A 21,543-nucleotide genomic window follows, 5' to 3' on the forward strand; every position below is an offset into this window, starting at 1 on the left:
TTTATTCTTTTTTTATTAAAAGGGAAAATTAATTGGGTCACATATGCAAACAAGAAAGGCGGAGAGCTGACCTTGAGACTGACTTAGAGACACCGTCAGCCTTTCTGTCTCTCCATCTCTTCTTTCAGCGTCTGCATCCTCACGCTCTCAGGCTTCGCTTGCTGGTGGGGGCTGTGGCTTCAGGCAACCTCTGCGTCCTCACCTTCTCAGGCTCTACTGAGTGGGGACAGGGCTTCCAGCAGCTCTGGGGAGCACTGTTCACCATTCCAGTAGAGTAAGTTCTTCTCGTCTAATTCCCATATATGAAATCTCAGGGAAGATACAGGTTGTGAGCTCCATGAGCCTGGAGGGCACTGTATGTATCAGAGACGCTGCAATCTATGTATTACGACATAAAGTACCTTCAGGCATGTGACAGCCTGGGTAGCTCAGCTGGTAAAGAATCCACCTGGAATGCAGGAGGCTCCGGTTCGATTCCTGGGTCAGGAAGATCCCCTGGAAAAGGGGTAGGCTACCCACTCCAGTATTCTTGGGTTTCCCTGGTGGCTCAGCCAGTAAAAAATCCACCCACAATGCGGGAGAGCTAGGTTCAATCCCTGGGTTGAGAAGATCCCCTGGAGGAGGGCATGGCAACCCACTCCAGTATTCTTGCCTGGAGAATCCCCATGCACAGAGGAGCCTGGCAGGTCACAGTCTGTAGGGCAACAAGGGGTCAGATGTGACCCAGCAACTCAGCGCAGCAGCCTGCGACTTCCCAGCCTCAAGCCTCTCACTGCCTTGGCTTTCTTTGTTGCCCTTCTCTATCTCTGCTCTGACTGCTCCCCAGATCCCTAAAAGAATTCCTCAGGTTTTCAAACAGTTTACTGACGGCCTTGTCTCCTGGCATCTGAGCCTTCGGTTCCCCTTAATCCCCAAAGTCATGAGAGCACAGCTGATCACTCCCAAACACTCATCCCCACCTGCAAGCTCCCACCTAATTCACTAACCTGTCCCTATATCTGTGCTGAATGTGGACACCATTCATTCCAAATGAGTCTATGTGAGAAAAGCCTTAAAAAAAAACCCAAAAGTAGAATCACAGATATAGAAAACAAATGTATGGTTACCAGGGGCAGGAGGATAAATTAGGAGGTTGAGACTGACATGTTCATAACACTACATATAAAACAGATAACTAACAAGAATCTACTATACAGCACAGGGAACTCTACTCAATCTTCTGTATTCGCCTGTAAGGGAAAAGAATCTTAAAAAAGAATGGGTAAATGCATAGGTATAACTGATATACTTTGCCGTACACCTGAAACTAACACAGCATCGTATATCAACCATGCTCCAATACATTTTTTTTTAAATTTCAAATAAGTGAACTAAATAAAAGAAATATTTGCCAAAATTATGTCAATTTTATCTCAATAAAACTGCAGGGAAAAGAAATATTCACCAAAGAAATCACAGTAAAGACTGCAGAATACATACTTAACAAACTTCAACAGAACATATTATTTTTGAAGCATTTCCATAAACTGTAAATTAGTCTAAAATAACTTGTTGTTTTAAAGTTAAATTGATCTGGGTGAGGGACTTCCTTAGAAACATCTTTAATAATTAGTCTGAATTACTGTAACAAATCTAATTTTTTTAAAAAAGGTCCTTCAAAACATGTTTAACTAATTCCCTGTGTTAAATACTCTGTTAAAATAACTGGTGTAATTCCTATTTTCTTGACTGGATCGTACCTGACAGAAACTATTTCCCCCCACAATGTTGTATTTACAGAGGCCTAAGTCATGAATGACAAAGACAACAGATACAAAGTTAAAAGCAGCTAGAAGTCTGCTTTTAAAAAAATTAAAACTGCATATTTCATGAACTTGTTTCCTCATAAAACAATTTGTTTAATATATTTTTTAATTTAATACTCAAATTTCATATAGTTTTACATGTCTTTTTAGGTTGTCTTTATAAAGCCTAAAAATCTGTGTGTCTAATTTTATATTGAAGTATAGTGTATGTTATACAGTAGGGGGTATACAATAGCATCACAATGAATTTTTATCTTAAATTCACTATACCCATATTATAGAAAATTAATTTAAAATTGATGTAAATCTGGACAAAATGCTTTCATAAAAATTTCATTCATAAAAACAATCATACAACACACAGTATGCCTTGGCTTGTTATCTCTAGGACTTATTGATACCAAACACTCACTATTACTGGGCTTCCCTTGTAGCTCAGCTGGTAAAGAATCATCTGCCTGCAAAGTGGGAGACCTGGGTTCGATCCCTGGGTTGGGAACATTCCCTGGAGAAGGGAACAGCTACCCACTCCAGCATTCCGGCCTAGAGAATTCCAGGGACTGTATAGTCCACGGGGTCGCAAAGAGTCCGACGTGACTGAGTGACTTTTACTTCACTTCACTTTTTCACTCACTATGACTATGGAGTTCAATATTCAATATTTTATGTGGTGCTTAGGTAAGATAACAATGTACCTAGACAAGAACCCAAAGTTGTCTATTTCTGTTTTAAAGCAAGTCTGTTGATCCTAAAGGTACTAATTTAAAATAGGCATTAATAGTCATTATAAAATATGAATTAATAAAGAGGCGCTTTTTGTTTTTCCTAAAAATTTTGGTCTTCCATTTAAAGAAAGACTTCCCTGGTGGCTCAGACGGTAAAGCGTCTGCCAACAATGCAGGAGACCTGGGTTTGATCCCTGGGTCGGGAAGATCCTCGAGAGAAGAAAATGGCAACCCACTCCAGTACTCTTGCCTGGAAAATACCATGGACGGAGGAGCCTGGTAAGCTACAGTCCATGGGGTCACAAAGAGTTGGACATGACTGAGCGACTTCACTTTACTTCACTTTAAAGAAAAAGTTTGATGGCTAAAAATAGTCTGAAAACTCTGCCTTAAACTATCTTCTTTTAGGGAACGTATTAAGAATTATTAAGGTAAAATCTGATTGTAACTTCTTTCTGCTTTAGGGCTTCACTCCAGTATTTTCATTATTTAAAACAAGAGCTGTGCAAATATAATTAGAATACTACTGGGTTTAATGTAGCTTCACCATTTGACTCCTAAAATCACCAAAAGAAAATGAGTTAAAATGAACACTCACTGTCTTAGTTCTACCACCCTGGAGCCATAGAGAATATCTTCTTTCCCTTCCACATTAAAGAATCCTCCAAATATTTTAAGACAATTAATTGACCATCCTAGCTAAGTAGCTGGAGTCTGTAAGCCTTCCTCTTATGATATCGTTTCCAGCCTCCTCACCATCCTGGCCTCCTCAGGACACAATCCTGATTGTCAGAATTCTAAATAAGGTCTGACTGCTACAGATCTAGATAGAAAGTTTTAGATTAACAGATCATCTGCTTGACAGTTTATTAGTTATCATAAGCATCAATCAAAACTCTTCAAAAGCTAAGCTTCACAGCTAAATTTAGCTAAATATTTTAAATGCTTAGAAAGTGTGAATTTTATTTTTGCTCTAACAGTCAGATGTAAGATATCAAATTGAAACTTGGTATAATTCACATGGCAAATGCCAACACCAACTATCTAACCACAAAGTTGGGGGAGGGGGACACAGGCTGCTGAGATGCATTAAAAAAGTGAATCACCCTTCTCCATCAGATTCTTACCAACTGGGTGAGTTCTTTCTCGGGAATATGAAACCCTCTCTCCATGTACTCAAAGCATCTTGTGTTTATACCACTTTCTCCCAGCACTCTAATTTTTATGTATACATGTTTGAGGTTAACAAATGTCCTTGACTAAAGTCGTAAGTTTCAGGGGACAGTGTGCAGAAACAGAAAATTGTAAGCCTCAAATATCTTTGTCTCAGCCTTTAGTAAAATTAACATTATTTATATCCTAGTTGGCATAGACTATACTGATTCTTTATGTTTTCATTATATAATTAAAACTACACTTATTCTTTATATTTTCATCATCTAGTTCAGTTTTTGCCTATGACTATTTGCTAAGGGCAAACAACATTACCATACCACAGAAAGGCTGGCTTTGTAGTTCCAAGGTCTGCTAACTTGTACCTTTGACATTATAAACGTTTGTTAAGGAAAACTATATTTGCTAAAATGTCTGTTGTAGAAACTGTGATTGCCTGAGTCAAGCTGTAACCACTGCCTGTGATAAGAGCTTGAGGTAACTTCTACTCTGGGTGGTAATTAACTCACTTTCACTGGACTTGGCTGATAACCTCCCTGAAATGAATGGGTGTGGCTTTGCTTGTTAGACCCTGAGCATCATGATCTTTCATCCCCAACATTCTCCCTTCAGGGCATGATAAATACTGGAACCCAACACATCTCTCTTTAAAGAATCAAATGAATTTTAAGAAGGAATCCTCCAATAATAAGGACCATGCATCATCATTGTATCTTCCTAACACTTGGCTCAAAGCTTTCCAAATGGGATGTGCTCAACAGTATTTACCAGGTGAAGTGAACTGAATTACTCTTCCTAACAGCTCCCATAAATTTCATTGCCACTAAAATGGAACATGAAAGTTCACAAGAAATCAAAGATTTCTGGCTTCTTCACCAGGTTTAGAAACATCTGTTCCAGAACGGATGTACTCTGAGACACACTCAGTATCTTCCAGAATGTATCAGAAGCCTTTTGGTTGCAGGTGATAACAATTTAACCCAAGAAAGTTAAACAGAAAAAAGAGGGGAAGGATTTATTGCTTCACAAAATACAGGTCTTAGTCACAGCTGAGCTCAGAGACTCAAACAATACCATCAGGACTGTCTCTTTTTCTTTCTCCTTCTCTGCCCTCTTTCTTCCGTGCTTCACTCTCAGGAAGATTCCCCCTAACTCCCCATCAGCTAGCAATCTTGTGCTTACATCCCTTTCACTCACAACCCAAAAGGAAGACAGACCCTTCATCAACTCTTAAGAAAGACTCTGGTCAACTCCGCGTGGACCACATGTCCCTCGAACATGTCCACATGTCCCAGGGCAAGGAAGCCTAATGTCATGATGGACAGACGCCCCAGAGAAGGGGAGGGAGTCCCCCATAGGAAGGGCAGCTACACAGATAAATGCCGTAAGGCTGCTCAACAATTAAAGGCCTGAAATCCCGAGTCCCTTTCTTCCCTTCCTGGCCATGATGGAAATAAAAACAGAGTCTCCAGGTTGACATCTAAGATGACCACAGTTGTACAGTATGGTCTCATTCATTACAGAGGAATTGTATTTACTGGGTCTATAAAAGCTGATAATCAAATTCCAAATCATCAGAAACAAACTATCTTCAGATTTGACTCAAATTTATAAAATAGTACAAATGATCTGTTTAACTCATCCCACACAGAAAGACTCAGTTATTTGTCAGCATTACTTTGCCAACAAAAGTCCATCTAGTCAAAGCTATGGTTTTTCCAGTAGTCATGTATGGATGTGCGAGTCAGACCATAAAGGAAGCTAAGCACCAAAGAACTGATGCTTTTGAACTGTGGTGTTAGAGAAGACTCTTGAGAGTCTCTTGGACTGCAAGGAGATCAAACCAGTCAATCCTAAAGGAAATCAACCCTCAATACTCACTGATATTGACCTGAAGCTCCAATATTTTGGTCACCGCTTTTGCGAAGAGTTGACTCATTGGAAAAGACCCTGATGCTGAGAAAGACTGAGGAAAGAAGGAGAAGGGGGAAACAGGATGAAACGAAAGGATGGCATCACTGACTCAATCAACATTAGTTTCAGCAAGCTCCGGGAGTTGGTGATGGACAGGGAAGCCTGGCGTACTGCAGTCCATGGGGTTGCAAAGAGTCAGACACGACTGAGTGACTGAACTGAACTGAACACGGAATGACTGTACTGAAACAAATTTCATATATAAAAGTAAAATGTCTATGTACTATTTAAACACATACTTATAAAATTAAGACATGTTTCTTGTTAAAATACATATTCTGTGTGTATGTGTATGTCTGTGTGTGTGTGTGTCTGTGTGTGTCTGTGTATGTGTTTCTGTGTGTGTGTGTGTGTGTGTGTGTGTCTACATGTGTGTCTGTGTGTGTGTCTGTGTGTGTGTGTCTATGTGTCTCTGTGTGTGTGTCTGTGTGTGTGTGTGTGTCTGTGTGCGTGTCTATGTCTCTGTGTCTGCGTCTGTGAGTCTGTGTGTGTGTCTGTGTTTCTGTGTGTGTGTGTCTGTGTCTGTGTGTGTGTGTCTATGTGTGTGTGTGTCTGTGTGTGTCTGTGTGTCTATGTGTGTCTGTGTATGTGTGTCTGTGTCTGTGTGTGTGTCTGTGTCTGTGTGTGTGTGTGTGTCTGTGTCTGTGTCTCTGTTTCTGTGTGTGTGTGTCTGTGTCTGTGTGTGTGTGTCTGTGTGTGTGTGTGTGTCTGTGTCTATGTGTGTCTGTGTATGTGTGTCTGTGTGTGTGTCTGTGTGTGTGTGTCTGTGTGTGTGTTTGTGTGTGTGTGTCTGTGTTTCTGTGTGTGTGTGTCTGTGTGTGTGTGTCTGTGTCTGTCTGTGTATGTGTCTGTGTGTGTGTGTCTATGTGTCTCTGTGTGTGTGTCTATGTGTCTCTGTGTGTGTGTCTGTGTGTGTGTGTGTGTCTGTGTGTCTGTCTGTGTCTGTGTGTCTGTGTGTGTGTGTCTATGTCTGTGTATGTGTTTCTGTGTGTTCTGTGTCTGTGTGTGTGTGTGTGTGTCTGTGTGTGTGTGCGTGTCTCTGTGTCTGCGTCTGTGAGTCTGTGTGTGTGTCTGTGTGTGTGTGCATGTCTATGTCTCTGTGTCTGTGTGTGTGTGTGTGTGTGTGTGTGTGTCTATGTCTCTGTGTCTGCGTCTGTGAATCTGTGTGTGTGTCTGTGTGTGTGTGCGTGTCTATGTCTCTGTGTCTGTGTATGTGTTTCTGTGTGTGTGTCTGTGTGTGTGTCTCTGTGTGTGTGTCTATGTCTCTGTGTCTGCGTCTGTGAGTCTGTGTGTGTGTCTGTGTGTGTCTCTGTGTGTGTGTCTATGTCTCTGTGTCTGTGTGTGTTTGCCTACGTGTGTGTGTGTCTATGTCTCTGTGTCTGCGTCTGTGAGTCTGTGTGTGTGTCTGTGTGTGTGTTGTGTGTGTGTGTGTGTCTATGTGTCTGTGTGTGTCTGTGTCTGTGTGTGTGTGTCTATGTGTGTGTGTATGTGTGTGTCTGTGTGTCTCTGTGAGTCTGTGTGTATGTGTACATGTGCACACCTGTGCTTAGCTGCTCCATCGTGCCCAGCTCTAAGCAACCCCACGTACTGCAGCCGCCCAGGCTCCTCTGCCAGGCAGGAACCCTGGAGTGGGTTGCAGCTTCTTTACCAGTGCGCCACCGGGGAAGCCCGGAAACACACACGAACGCTCTCATTTTCAGCATCCCAGAGGGTCAGGGCTAGAAAGTAACTGGGCTGTCACTGCCTCCGACCATCAGCTGTTTGCTCTGTCCTCGCCTAACACGTGTCCCTTTGGCAAATCACCGCAGGATGGACATTCACCTGTTTCACTCTACATAAAGCAAATGTACTTCAAAATCGGAAAATCTGCAACAGGAATGGAGCAAGTAAAACGCCTTCTGAATTAGCTACAGGGGTAGCTCTTAGAGTGATTAAAGCTTCCTTTTCACGGTTTTTAGTGAGACTGACAACTGCAGGGGCCAGTAAGCTTGTATTCCTGTTCAAGAACAGTCCCTTCAGGAAGCTCACTATGAGACAAGGAGGTAAAATTCAAAGAACACAAGTACTATAAAAGATTTCAGCAAAAACTTCATCAGAGACTATTTACAAGATTGATTAATCCTACGACATCTGCAGAAATGTTTCATCGTAAGTATGGTCCTGTGTAGCAAGAGAAACTGCTTAATCTTCCAAGAAACATGCATTTATTGTCAGTGTATTCTACCTACTGTGGCCAAAAAGTATACAGTTTGAGAAAACGTTCCACTGCCGGGCTTTAAACAAAAATGGTCTAGCTGCTTTGTGCTGCATTTACTGAAAAATAAACCATGATGAGTTCTACTATATTTGACTACCCACCCCATTATCAAGATTTCTGGCTGTGCATACAGTTAACTTTTCACACAAACATAGCCCTTGCACAAGTTGATTTTTTTTAATCATTTTGCTGGATTAAAATAGTAGCAGTAACAAAGCAATGAGCTGAGAATACCTTCCACCACCACTGAGGACAAACAGCAGCAGGAGGGGAGAGGGACCACTTGACCCACTGGGCCAGCTGGGTCCCTCCCTCCTGCATCTCTGCAGGGCTATAGAGGATGGGCTTTCCAACTCGCCTGTGTTTTGGGAATGACGACCACAATTGTAAACATTTACCAAAAACTCATTTAATTCTTCATTCAAGCTGCTCTCAGAAGGTACATTCTGGGGCCATCACCCTTTACAATGGAACCAGAAGGGTGTGGGCATAAGCACTCTGGTGCTCTGCTCCTTGGAGGGCCTCACTGAGCATACGGCTCAGAGCAGGCTAACAAGGCTACTAGGTGGGCTCACAAAAATGAGAAAGACCCAGAAGCTTACTGCACAATCCGGTAGCAAGATCAGGCCCTCCCAAACATCTAATATGGGTTCTTTTACATGCAATCAACACAACTTATGAACTGAATATTTATGTTAGTGCTAATTTACATGTTTCTTGAAGCATGCTGGCTAAAGATTTCTCTGCCTTTTTTTGCAAGTCCCCTTTTTAAGTACCAGTAGACCATCAGCATAGGTGCCTGGCAGAGAACCTTCTCTTTAGACCACCCTGTAGCAAAGAAATTAAACACACCAGGCAACAGCTGATGGGGTATGTGAATAGAGCATGAAGAAAACAGTGAAACAATGACAAAATCAAAGACAGATGAAAGAAAAATGGAGAGAGAATGGGGACGATCCAGGGGCCAGCAGGCATGAATGAGAGAAGAGGGGGCACAAATGCTTTGACTCTAACCATAATCTGCGCTTTGGGACTTGAACGTCAGGTCAGATACAGTGTCTTGTCTTCATTTCCTTTTTAAAATTTTGCAACTTGAGAAAAGAAGCCCCCCAAAGTACTTCCTGTTGATCAATATTGAGAGGTGCTGTATGTAAAACAAAAGACTTTGCATTCCCAGGGTGTCAGGTGAGAGCAAATTCCTCATCAAGGTAAAGCCTGGCTTCTACATTAGAGAAGAGAAGGCTGCTCACAGACGGGAAAAAGAGGGCAAGCAGGAACTCCAGGAAAACCTGGAGCAGTGGACGAGGAAGTGGGGGAAGGAGAGAATTCACTCTGCCTACATCTGTCCAGACCAAGGTTTTTCCTAGGCAGATCTACCTCGAGGAATCAATCAACCAACCAAAACCCTCAGTTATACAAATGGATCATTCTGACAAACATCTGAAAAGCTTCATGGTGCCGAATGAGTATCAGTGCCCATTATCAGGAAATGAACAACTCTGTTCTAAAGTCAGGTCAGGTTTTCAGCCCAGGACCACTGTACACTAGAGTATCATTTTCACCAGTAAAATTTAGAGCGCAGCTGTGGACTCTTGTTAATAAGCAAATACTCTGAAGTCTCCTAACATTTATTCCAAAGCATTCCCAGAAGATTTCTTGTCAAACCTGGCTTATTTTCCCAAGTGCATAGGTATAAGATATGTATTCATTACTTTTAAACCTGTCTCTGGCTAGTTTCCTGAGGAACAGGAAATAGAAGCCAGATGTGAATCTTTGAGTATTTGAATTTGATATTGAGAGATTCTGTTGACCTATTTAAATTTCAATAAAGCACTGATATAAGAGACATGTGGCTGCAAACTTTAATAAGCATGTCTGTGAACATTTTTACTGAAAAAGAAGTAAAAATTCAATACCTGGGGATAACTAGTGTAAGGCAAATCTATTCGGGATGTTAATTACAATGTGGGTACTGTTTTTAACAAAGTTGAAATGTAAGTGAATACACTTAAGCCAGGCAAACATTTCAGTGCAAATGTCATCACTTTAAGTTCTGTTTTCTGGGTCATAAGCAGATGCGGAACCTGACAGACATTAGTTTAAGAATATTCAGTGAGGAAGTCAAAGTGACATCCCTCATCTGGAGGGATCTTACAGTTACACCCAAATTCCCTCCACAGAGAACAAAGCAGAGGACACATGAAAATATCTGCAAATGTATATGACACATGTCATTTTCAAGCCAGTTTTACTTCTCTATATGTTATTATTGAGCACTGCTCTGAAAATATCTCAATTTCAGAGGACACAAATGAAGTCTGGCCTGTATAATTTGTCGAATTGCAGGCAGTGACATGCAAAGAAACTCAAAACTAAGACTCTATAGACAGTGTGATTAAAATAAGCTGTAAAATACCAACAGAAGGAAGATGAAATTCTAGATCTTTGACACAGCCCTATTTATTGAGTGACTGTACTCTGACAGTTAATTATTAACTATACACCTACCCACCCTTTTAAGAAATACACATGAAAAATCACAGCTCCTTATTCTCCTGTTTCCCATAAGGAAAAACAAAAACAAAAACAAAACCCACTACCCCAGAAGAAGACAGTCACTCTAAATAGCCAAGCACTCAGGATTCAGCACAGTGCAAATGCCACTTACTGATTTTTTCCTCGTCTCTTGAGAAAGGAAAGCAGCAGAGCTGGCCCATGGCACTGGCGCTGTCCCCCGCCTGCCGGTCTTCTCCCCGAGCTCCCCGAGGAGCAGCCTCGGTCTATCCCACGGTCCGCGAGCACACCCTGCCTCCTCCACCCCTCGGAGCAGCACCCAGAGCAGGCGGCGGGGATGCTCTCCGACGAGCGGGCACTCGCAGCCGCCGGGAGCGGGCAGGCTCCACCTCCCCGGGCCCCGGCCCCACGCAGCTGATACGCGGCTGGCTTTCGGGGAAAGACGAGGCCCTACGCTCGCCTAATTCTCCTAAAACTGGGAGCTCTCGCCCTGAGATGGGTGCCACGTGCGCTGCGCGGCTCGGCAGATACGTCTCTAAGGAAGACAGTGGAGAACAAACCACAAGGAGTCCTTTCTCCTGCAGACTGAGGCAGTGATTACACGGGAAATTCAAAGGGGGAGGGGGGGACCATATATTCTGTCTGCTACTTAAAGAGGAAGAGCTTTCTTTTATCCCCAGGAAATTTTTATTTCTTTGTTTCACAAACAGGGAACCTGACTTCGCAGAACGACAGAAAACACAAGTTGGAGTACCAGGAACTTTAAGCTGCAAGAAGGGTAGAAATGGCGAAGTGGAGGAGGGGTATAAAAGAGACCATCAGTTGTCATCTGCACTTTACAGTTTATCGTTTAAATATCTGCTTTTTTAAACACTGCTGTGTTTCTCTACTAAAGCATTAAATCAATACCATGAATTTTTAAATTAGAGCATCAAAGTATGTCAGTAGCCCAGAAAATGCCCCAAATCACTGAGAAAAAGATCAGCAATAATAGCATCTTTTCTGAATAAAAACACTACGTGGTTAAGGGGGTTAAGCAAATTCAGGGATGGCAAAACAGCTGATTTCCAGACACGATATATTGTGAACTTCATGTAATCGTTCCAAATCTGTTATCTTGCATAGGGAAGAGCTTTATCTTGCAACACTATGGGAAGGAAAGACTGCTCATGGTGCCAGGAATACCACCCAAATTCTTAAACTCTATTCCTCGACTTTCCAACTAGGCACTCACACGCGTTCACCGGGCACTAGATGGAAGAAGGCAGTGGGTGATGATGAAAATTTCCCTGGTTTTGAATGCCGTGTGTCTGTTTTCCTACTCATCTGATGAAAAAGAGTATACAGTCTGGAAGAAAAAAAAAAAAAAAAAACCACCTATTTCCTAAATCCTAAGCATTACTTTGTGTGTTAAAGAAACATCCGCAGTGAACGCACTTCACTGAGGAACATGAGTAACTCCTGGCATCCCCTAATCCTGGCACTGGTGTAGGGATAGAACCTTCAGACATAAAAAGCCAGAGGTCTGAATCTCAGATCCGTCCGGTATTAACAGTTCTGAAACGCTGAGTTTTGATATCTTCATCTGTAAATCCGGTAAACTCACTATAAAATTTTAATTTGTTACTGCAGAGTAGGTGGTGTTCGGGAGGAGGGAGAGACGAGAACAGACTGAACATCTCAGTCTTTTCAGCACCAGCTACAATCTCACCTCCGCCTCTCCCAATTCTCCAGCACCAGCGAGCAAGCGCACCTCCGGCTCGCCCAATTCTGGCGCCCTCTAGCTGCCATCTTGAGTTACTGCTTACACCTGTCACATCCAAGAAAGGAGCCCCCTCACTCCAACGCAATCTCCAGGGGATAACATCCTGTGATGAACTCTACCAACTCGACTTTACTCATTAGTCCCTGTTGGCACTACTACTGAAAACGTACAATTAAGAATGAAACCTACAAAGTGTATTGTTAGCTAAGTAACAGTGTGTATCCCAGGATGTCCTGCAATCCAAAGTGGGGGGCGGGAAGGGATGGAGTTATAAAATGTTAGAGGCTTTTTTCCCCCATAAGCATTAAAAGTGAATTAATCATAATAAAATATTAGAAAACTACTGAGAAACTCAAGAAAGAAATTTTAAAACTGGCTTATAATTGTGCAGATAATTAGCACATCATTTAACCTCAAAGAGGGGATGGAGTCTGTGCTCAAGCTAAGGTTTTTCTCAGTTCTAAAAGGCTGCAATTTCACACTGTAGGTTTATGGCTACTTGTAGCTCCAACCAGTCCATCCTAAAGGAAATCAGTCCTGAATATTCATTGAAAGGACTGATGCTGAAGCTGAAACTCCAATACTTTGGCCACCTGATGTGAAGAACTGACACATTGGAAAAGACCCTGATGCTGGGAAAGACTGAAGGTGGGAGAAGGGGATGACAGAGGACAAGATGGTTGGATGGCATCACCAACATGATTGACATGAGTTTGAGTAAGCTCTGGGAGTTGGTGATGAACAGGGAAGCCTGGCGTGTTGCAGTCCATGGGGTCTCAAGAGTCGGACATGACTCAACGACTGAACTGACTGAGCTCGGGATTTCTAAGAATGGTTTTCACACTGCACAGTTGTGAGTTTTTTCAATAAAGATGATTCCTTCAACATAAATGTGATTTCACTCCTATAGATTTCATAAGAGTTTTCATATACATAAATTTGTAATTCAAAATAACTAATAAATTCATGTGTCTGGATTTTTTCATTTAAGAAACAAACTATTTCATATATATATGAAATTATGGTCAAAAAATAGAATTTTTCCCCCTGCCATTCCATGCCCCCCTCCCAAATGTGAATAAGTATCAAGCAGAAGGATCTAGAAAGTAGTCATATTTTACCGAATTATTTGGGAATACAACAGTATGTAATTAAGTTGAATAGTTTAAGGTGGAAGCCCCACCTCAGTTCAGTTCACTCACTCAGTCATGTCTTTGCGACCCCATGGACTGCAGCATACCAGGCCTCCCTGTCCATCACCAACTCCTGGAGTTTACTCAAACTCATGTCCATTGAGTCAGTGATGCCATCTAATCATCTCATCCTCTGTTCTCCTCCCACCTTCAATCTTTCCCAGCATCAGGGTATTTTCCGGTGAGTCAGTTCTTCCCATCAGGCGGCCAAAGTATTGGAGTTTCGGCTTTAACGTCAGTCCTTCCAATGAATATTCAGGACTGATCTCCTTTATGATGGACTAGATCTCCTTGCTGTCCAAGGGACTCTCAAGAGTGTTCTCTAACACCACAGTTCAAAAGCATCAATTCTTTGGCACTCAGCTTTCTTTATAGTCCAAGTCTCACATCCATACATGACTACTGGAAAAACCATAGCTTTGACTAGATGGAACTTTGTTGGCAAAATAATGTCTCTGCTTTTTAATATGCTGTCTAGGTTGGTAATAGCTTTTCTTTCAAGGAGCAAGCTTTTAATTTCATGGCTGCAGTCACCATTTGCAGTGATTTTCGAGCCCCCAAAATAAAGTCTGACACTGTTTCCACTGTTTCCCCATCTATTTGCCATGAAGGGATGGGAGCAGATGCCATGATCTTAGTTTTCTAAATGTTGAGTTTTAAGCCAACTTTTTCACTCTCCTCTTTCACTTTCATCAAGAGGCTCTCTAGTCTTCACTTTCTGCCATACCTCACTCTTCCCTAACTCACAAAAACAATCAAGTAGTAATTTAAAATTTAACATAATCACTAGCAGCAAAGGAAACTATAAACAAGATGAAAAGACAACCCTCAAAATGGGAGAAAATAATGGCAAACAGAGCAACTGACAGAGGGTCCATCTCCAAAATATACAAGCAGCTCATGCAGCTCGATATCAGAAGAAACAAACAACCCAATCAAAAAATGGGCAGAAGACCTAAATAGACATTTCTCCAAAGAAGACATACAGATGGCCAACAAACACATGAAAAGATGCTCCACACTGTTCATTATTTGAGAAATGCAAATCAAAACTACATGAGGTGTCATGATATATCTGTCAGAATGGCCATTATCAAAAAATCTACAATAAATGCTGGAGAGGATGTGAAGAAGAGGGAACCCTCTTGTATTGTTGGTGGGAATGTAAATTGATACAACCACCATGGAAAACAGTATGGAGGTTCCTTTAAAAAGCTAGGAATAAAATCACCATATGACCGAGCAATCCCACTACTGGGCTTACATCCTGAGAAAACCACTAACTGAAAAAGACACGTGTACCCCAATGTTCACTGTAGCACGATTTACAACAGGCAGAACACGAAAGCAACCTAGATGTCCATTGAGAGATGAATGGATAAAGAAGCTGTGGAACATATACACAATGGAATATTGCTCAGCCATAAAAAGGAACAAATCTGAGTCAGTTCTAGTGATGTGGACAAACCTAGAGCGTGTCATATAGTAAGTCAGAAAGAGAAAAACAAGTATGTATATTAATGCATATATAGAGAATGTAGAAAAATGGTACTGATGAGCCTATTTGCAGGGCAGGAACAGAGACGCAGATGTAGAGAACAGACTGGTGGGCACAGTGGGGAAGGAGGGGGTGAGATGAACCGAAAGAGCAGCACTGAGATGCATACATCACTGAGTGTAGGAGAGCGCGGTGGGAAGCGGCCGCACGGTTCGGGGAGCTCAGCCCAGCGCCCTGTGACCGACTAGAGGCTGGGAAGGGGGAGTGGGGGGAAGCTCAGGAAGGAGGGGATTTATGGATCCTTATGGACGGAGGGGTCTGGCGAGCTCCAGTCCATGGGGTTGCAAAGAGTCAGATGTGACTAAGCCACTAACACATGGCTATCTGCACTGCTGTATGGCAGAAATCAACATGACAATGGAAGGCAATTATCCTCCAATTAAAAATTAATTTGAAAAAATAAAATAAATCATCACCAACACTTCCTGGACACCCGCCAGGCATGTGTAAAGTGCTTTACATTTACTCACTCACTTAATCTTCACCACAGCTCTGAGGTAGCTACTATTAATACTAACCCCATTGCACAGGTGAAAAAACTGCAGAAAAAAGTTCAGACAAGTAACTTGGCCAAAATCTTCCCGAGAGCATCTGACAACAATGGGGTCTGGACTCAATTTGTCTGGATGCATAAGCCCTGAGCATCTCATTGCAGAGTTCCACGTTACTTAATATAATTTTTGTGTAGTATCAGGTATATATTGGGTTGGCCAGAAAGTTCATTCAGGCTTTTACATAACATCTCACGGAAAAACTTTTTGGCCAATGCAAATACTTTACGAAACCTCTTACAATTTCAGAATAATGTTCAGAAAAATAGTTATCTAACCAAGCTCTATGGCACTATGTTTTAAATGCCTTGGTTTCTTATGTTTTGCCACCAAATCCTTTTATTAATGGTGCAAGAGTAATATAATCCTATTTTAAAACAAAGGACCTAAAGACAGATCCCTTACTGGAGCTGGAGCCTGGCCCTGCTGCTGCCATGCCTTCAGGAAATGGTCCAATGAAGAACACAGGCACCAGAATGACCCCAGGAAGCATTCATCTTCCAGGAAAAGAGAGCAACTCAGACCATTCACAAGGGATCCCCAAAAATATTAGTGGGGTTTTATTAAGGGGTTAAACAGACTCCTTTCAGTAATATATAGAGATCTACCATAACTAGATTAAAAAAAGCAGTTTAACGTCAATGATAAAAAATATCTGCTATGATTTCATGTTCATACATTTAAAAACATAACCTTTTCAAGTTATCTTTTCTCACAGGCCTGGCTACAAACCAACTATGGTGAAGACAGTTGCCCATATCAGCTATAGCTGTTTGAATTTTTATTATAATGGTGACAATGGCAGAAATTCAACTAAAAGTATGAGGGGGTGGCAGCTGTCTCCTCTTCATGTGCTTTGAAATATCAGCTCTGATTACTCTCTCCAATGAAAAACATAATTCTTAACTATGACCAAAGACTATTCTCTGTGTCATTGTTTGGCTTTATGTTCTATCTATAACTGAAAACATGTATATGTGGATTTCTGAGCAACCTTGCTACAAAAGTCTGACTCAAGATAAAGAAAAAAACTCACTGTAATACTTTGACTCTATAAAACTGTAGAAATGACCAATTCATCTGAGACTTCCAGTTCATTAAGAAAGGAAATCTGAGTTTAACAACTTATAGAAACAAATGAGAAAGAAAATAAAAGGTAAATGTTCCTTTATTCAAAAGAATGGAGACAAAGAGAACATAAAATCATGAAGTGTAAACAAGGGGGGAAAAATGCTTTATCCCTCCAAATTCTGGAACCAAGCCTTAGGAGATGTGCCTTTAAGCACAGAAGACACACTACAGGAAGACTTCCTTATAAAACAGGTAGCACGCTTATGGAAACTGTTATGCCAATAAGTGTCACCGTTTCAGTGAAAAGGTACATAAGTTCAAGAAGTGATTGACAATTGATGGAAATACAATTCACAAAAATTGGGATGTTTTGGAATATATCACAATTTTTTATGTTGACATCAGGGTACCAAAAAAACAAACAGCTAATCTGGGCTTGAAAAAGCTGGATGGACTTACTCAATACTGTTTTGTTTCTCTATGTTCCCGTAAAACCCAAGTTCAGTTTTCAATAATCAATCCACAGTAAGCATGTATCTATCATACAGATGTGCTTCCATTTTTCAATCATGCTGCATCTGTGTAGTCATTCTGTACCCAAAGGGCAAAGTTCCAAAACTACATTATATATCGATGTTTGAAACCTGTTCTCATGAGTATCTGTCTGCAAGGGAAAAAGACTGAAAAATTATAACTGAAAAGCCTTACGGATGATCTGTAAACCTCACTGGTGAAGTCCTTTTAAATTACCTTTAAATTAGGTCAAGGTAAAAGAACCTTGACCTAACTGAAATTTGGGAGCCAAGGATTGTTTTTCACCGTTTTTCCTGCTTAGTCATATTTTCAACAAAGACCTTTTAACTTCTCTCTACAGCGCTTTAGCTGTTTTTCTCAAAAACTGCAAGTTATAGGTATTTCAAACTGCCATAGGCTCTACAATTTCAGTATGTAATTGGAAAGAGAAAGTGTTTTTTCATATGTGAGGAAAACATACCATATACAGCCTGTGTGCATTTAGGAAAGGAGAGGAAACAATCGGAGCTGCACAAGAACCCTTCCTTGTCAATCCCAGGGTCCTTCCTGACCTCTGCAGACGCATGCCTGCCAAGCGCCAACTTTCAAATGCCTCCTCCATGCTTATCATCCAGTCAGTTCTTCTCTAAGTATGTGGCCCAACCTTAAACAGTGGATGCAGGTGAAGCCTTTTCCTTAGTGGTGAGAATAAATGAGGGCAGATGATCTATTTCCCTGCTCAGAGAAAAGACAGCAGCAGGGCTGGGAGAAGGCTGAGAAGTTACCATGTATTTATACACAGACATCTTGAATTTATATGACATCGTTTTATCAAATCTACCTGATTCCAGTGCATGAAGCACTGAGCATGTGCCGACATGGTAATCACATCAGCTCTTGGGGTGAGGGTCACTCTTGAGTCAAGGACAGCAGCCAGAGTAGGTGAGAGAGAAAGCCTGGCCCCAAGGGGGGCAGCAGGCTCACATCTGTAGGCACGATGAAGGGAGCAGGAGAAAGCTCCGAATTCACATTGTGGTGAATCCTACTCGGCAGTTTTCTGAAGGCAAAGCAGCATCACGGGGACAGAGGCCTGTAACAGTCATCTACTCTAGACAGATACTCTTCAGGCCTGCGTTTTACAGTCTGTCCTTCTTTGCAGGCATTAACAATGAACTCACAAAAGCTGACATGAGTTACTTACTCACAGGCAAGTTCAATGTTTGCATGTTAAAACCTATTTTTAAAAAAGAAAGAAGAGCAGAGAATACACTTAATCTGCTGGCCAGTATTTGTATTATCCGACATGGCTGCTTTCTCACTCAAGTGCCTTTAATCCTCTAATGCCATGCACCTTTCAGAGAGAAAGAAACATCCTTCACGGGAAGGAAAAAATTTTTTTTCAAAAAGCTAACCAATAAGTAATGAGTTTATTTGTAGTTTAACAGTGTAAACAACACAAAATTTGGTTTTACAGTTCTCAGCTTACTGGGTTTTTTTCCCACAGGTCCTAATTCTTTACGTAGAATATCCTCAAATCTATGTTTAGTTCTGAAAGTGGTTCACTGTTTGTCTTGATTCACTGATGGCACAACAGTCAGTCACATTTCCTGTGATGTAACGCATCTGAAGGCTTCAAATAAAGGGTGCTTCAATGACTCAGGATATAATTATTCATTCTTTTTTCTTCTAATAACACAAAGTAATACAGAAGAATGAAAGGGAATCCCCAAGATAATGAAAAGAAAATTTTCTTATACCTGATGAAATGCAGTTAAATCAAGATTGGTTTTGGCAGGTCTCAGGACCTGTCATGATCCACCAGGGCCTAGGCTGACATTCATCTGCTACACTATGTCAGTATTCTATCTGTTTATAGATTAAACCATAAAGTTTTAGTAACTATCAGAACTGTGTTTAAATATACATAAAACACCCAGTCTTTTCTGCTAATACATTCTGTAATTCACATCCAAAATGTGTTATATCTGATAGGATGCATTCAGCTGCAAGTAACAAGAAACTCTTGATTCAGATGGTTAAGAATTTTTTTAAATGTCACTATCCCCTATAATCTAAGGTAGATTAGATTGCTTTAGGTTGGTTAATTCTGTGGCTTAAGAAGATCATCGAGAGAGATTGGGAAGCAGGTTCAAGAAGGAGGAGATATATATATACTTACGGCTGACTCGTGCTGTTATATGGCAGAAACCAAACAACATTGTAAAGCAATTATCCTCAAATTAAAAATAAATTTTAAAAAGAAGACCAAGAGTCATGTTCTAGTCTCCCATACTCAGCACATCAGGCTTGAAGTCCCCTACTTGTCCCTGTGGTTAAGATGCTAAGTCCAGGGTCATATGTATATTCAACAATTTCCAGCTAAATATAATGATGTCCTCTTCCCAACAAATTACACATCATCAAAAAAAAAAACTTTTCTCTGGGATCCCAAGCAGACTTGCCCTCACTTATCATAACTGGGTCACATGCCACTTCCTAAACTAACCACTGGCGAGAAGAAAGGGACCAATCACCCGAAGGGCTAACGTCGAGCCCACGAGCTCTGAAGTTCACTGTCTCACAGGGAAGGAAAGGCTCTGCCAACCAGGGATCAGGGTGGGAGGAAAATGGACTCGGAAGAGGCAAGCCCCTGTGGCCTCTAGAGCTTTACATTTACCTTTCAATAGAAATGTGGCGTCTACTGTTTGGTCTGTTTAAAATTAGAAAAGTGGGACTTCCCTCGTGGTCCGGTGGCTAAGAATCCACCTGCCAATACAAGGGACATGGGTTCGATCCCTGGTCCAGGAAGGTTTCCCGTGCTGCGGGGCAACTAGGCCCGTGCCCCGCAACTACTGAAGCCCCTGCACCCTGGAGCCCAGGGTCTGCAACAGGAGAAGCCGCCATGACAAGAAGCCCTCCACAGCACCTGGACAGTAGCCCTGGCTTACCGCAACTAGAGAAAGCCCACTCACAGCAATGAAGACCTGGTGCAGCCAAAAATAAAATAATAAAAAATGTTTTTAATTAGAAAAATGATTGAAAAGGTCTAAATAACTCTGAGCAAAGAAAAAGTCCTGAAAAGTAAATCATCGATAAAGGGTGGCATGCACATTTTTTTAAACAACCATCTTATATAGATAAATGTATGCCATACTTAGGGCTTCCCTGGTAGCTCAGCTGGTAAAGAATATGCCTGCAATGTGGGAGACCTGGGTTCGATTCCCGGGGTGGGAAGATCCCCTGGAGAAGGGAACAGTGATCCACTCCAGTATTCTGGCCTGGAGAATTCCATGGACTGTATAGTCCAGAGTTGGACATGACTGAGTGACTTTGACTCACTCATGCCACACTTATAAACTAAACTGTTGCTAAAATTATATAGTTGGAGCACAGCTGTGAGCTCTCTTCCTCTAAAGTGCATTCAGTTAAGACTGACTTAAGGAAAAGCTGTGGCTTTTATGGGAGCTGTTACCAATGAAAATATATTTGGCAGCTATGGTTCCATGGTATGGACCATGTGATAAATAACTGTAGTTTCCTTTACTCATAACCAGAACCAAAACAAAATATTTCCCTGAATACCTTAGTCACTATAAGATCAAATAGAGCCACAGCTGATGAACTGACAAAATGCTGTTCTTTCTGTTAGCAACAGTTATTGCTTTAGGTATCTTATACAAAACATAAATAACACTATACTGTGTTTTTCCCATAGCCCCCAAAATAATAAAGTCCATTTTCTATCTTTCCCATCATATTTATATACATAAATTTCACATAAATATGTATGTGTGATATAAAATATTGCAGCTCAGTGGTAAAGAATCTGCCTGCCAATGCAGGAGACACAGGAGATGCAGGTTCGATTCCTGGGTTAGGAAGATCCCCTAGAGTAGGAAGTGGCAACCCACTCCAGAATTCTTGCCTGGAAAATTCCATGGACAGAGGAGCCTGGTGGGCTGTAGTCCCTGGGGTCACAAAGAGCTGGACATGACAGAGTGACTGAGCAGGCACACAAAGGTATCTGATCGATAAACACATGTATGTGTGTGCATGTGTGTATATATATGCATTTTATTTATATACAATATTTTTATTTTTGAAATATATCAGTGTTAATACCATGCCAATTTAAGGAAAGCATTAGGAATAAAGCAAATTTATAATAATCTGAGTGGGTGTGCTGATGTCAGGAATAAGTACGGTTACAATAAGTATTCTAATATAACTATTACTGCTGTTAATCTTAATAACTAACATTTTTATAACTTTATGTCAGGCACTGTGCTAATTACTTTTAAAAACATTAATATATTAGCTTGGCAAAAAAAAAAAATGTGTTCAGAGGCAATTAGGTGATGTGATGGGCCAATTACCCATAATGTTTGACAATCAGAAGGCTTTCCTAACATTAATTTCCTATACCTTAAAGATTCCCTTTGAC

The 21,543-nt window shown here is 41.3% G+C and overlaps 1 protein-coding gene across 4 annotated transcripts in view; it reads right to left on the bottom strand.

Moving 5' to 3' along the window:
• The window catches only part of AKAP7 (A-kinase anchoring protein 7), a 126,293-nt gene that overhangs the window by 24,997 nt on the left and 79,753 nt on the right, over positions 1-21,543 (bottom strand). Inside the window, exon 1 of one of the 4 annotated variants that reach the window (XM_070461721.1) lies at positions 10,603-11,044. The exons of 2 other annotated variants lie outside the window; for them this stretch is intronic. In XM_070461721.1, the coding sequence (XP_070317822.1) occupies positions 10,603-10,651 (49 nt within the window). In that variant the 5' untranslated portion in view covers positions 10,652-11,044. Of the gene's footprint in view, positions 1-10,602; positions 11,045-21,543 lie in introns of those variants that run through there. One more of the 4 variants, XM_020901641.2, reaches the window with a different exon arrangement.

The sequence above is a fragment of the Odocoileus virginianus genome, chromosome 34 (assembly GCF_023699985.2).
Source record: "Odocoileus virginianus isolate 20LAN1187 ecotype Illinois chromosome 34, Ovbor_1.2, whole genome shotgun sequence".
Taxonomy (NCBI): Eukaryota; Metazoa; Chordata; class Mammalia; order Artiodactyla; family Cervidae; genus Odocoileus; species Odocoileus virginianus.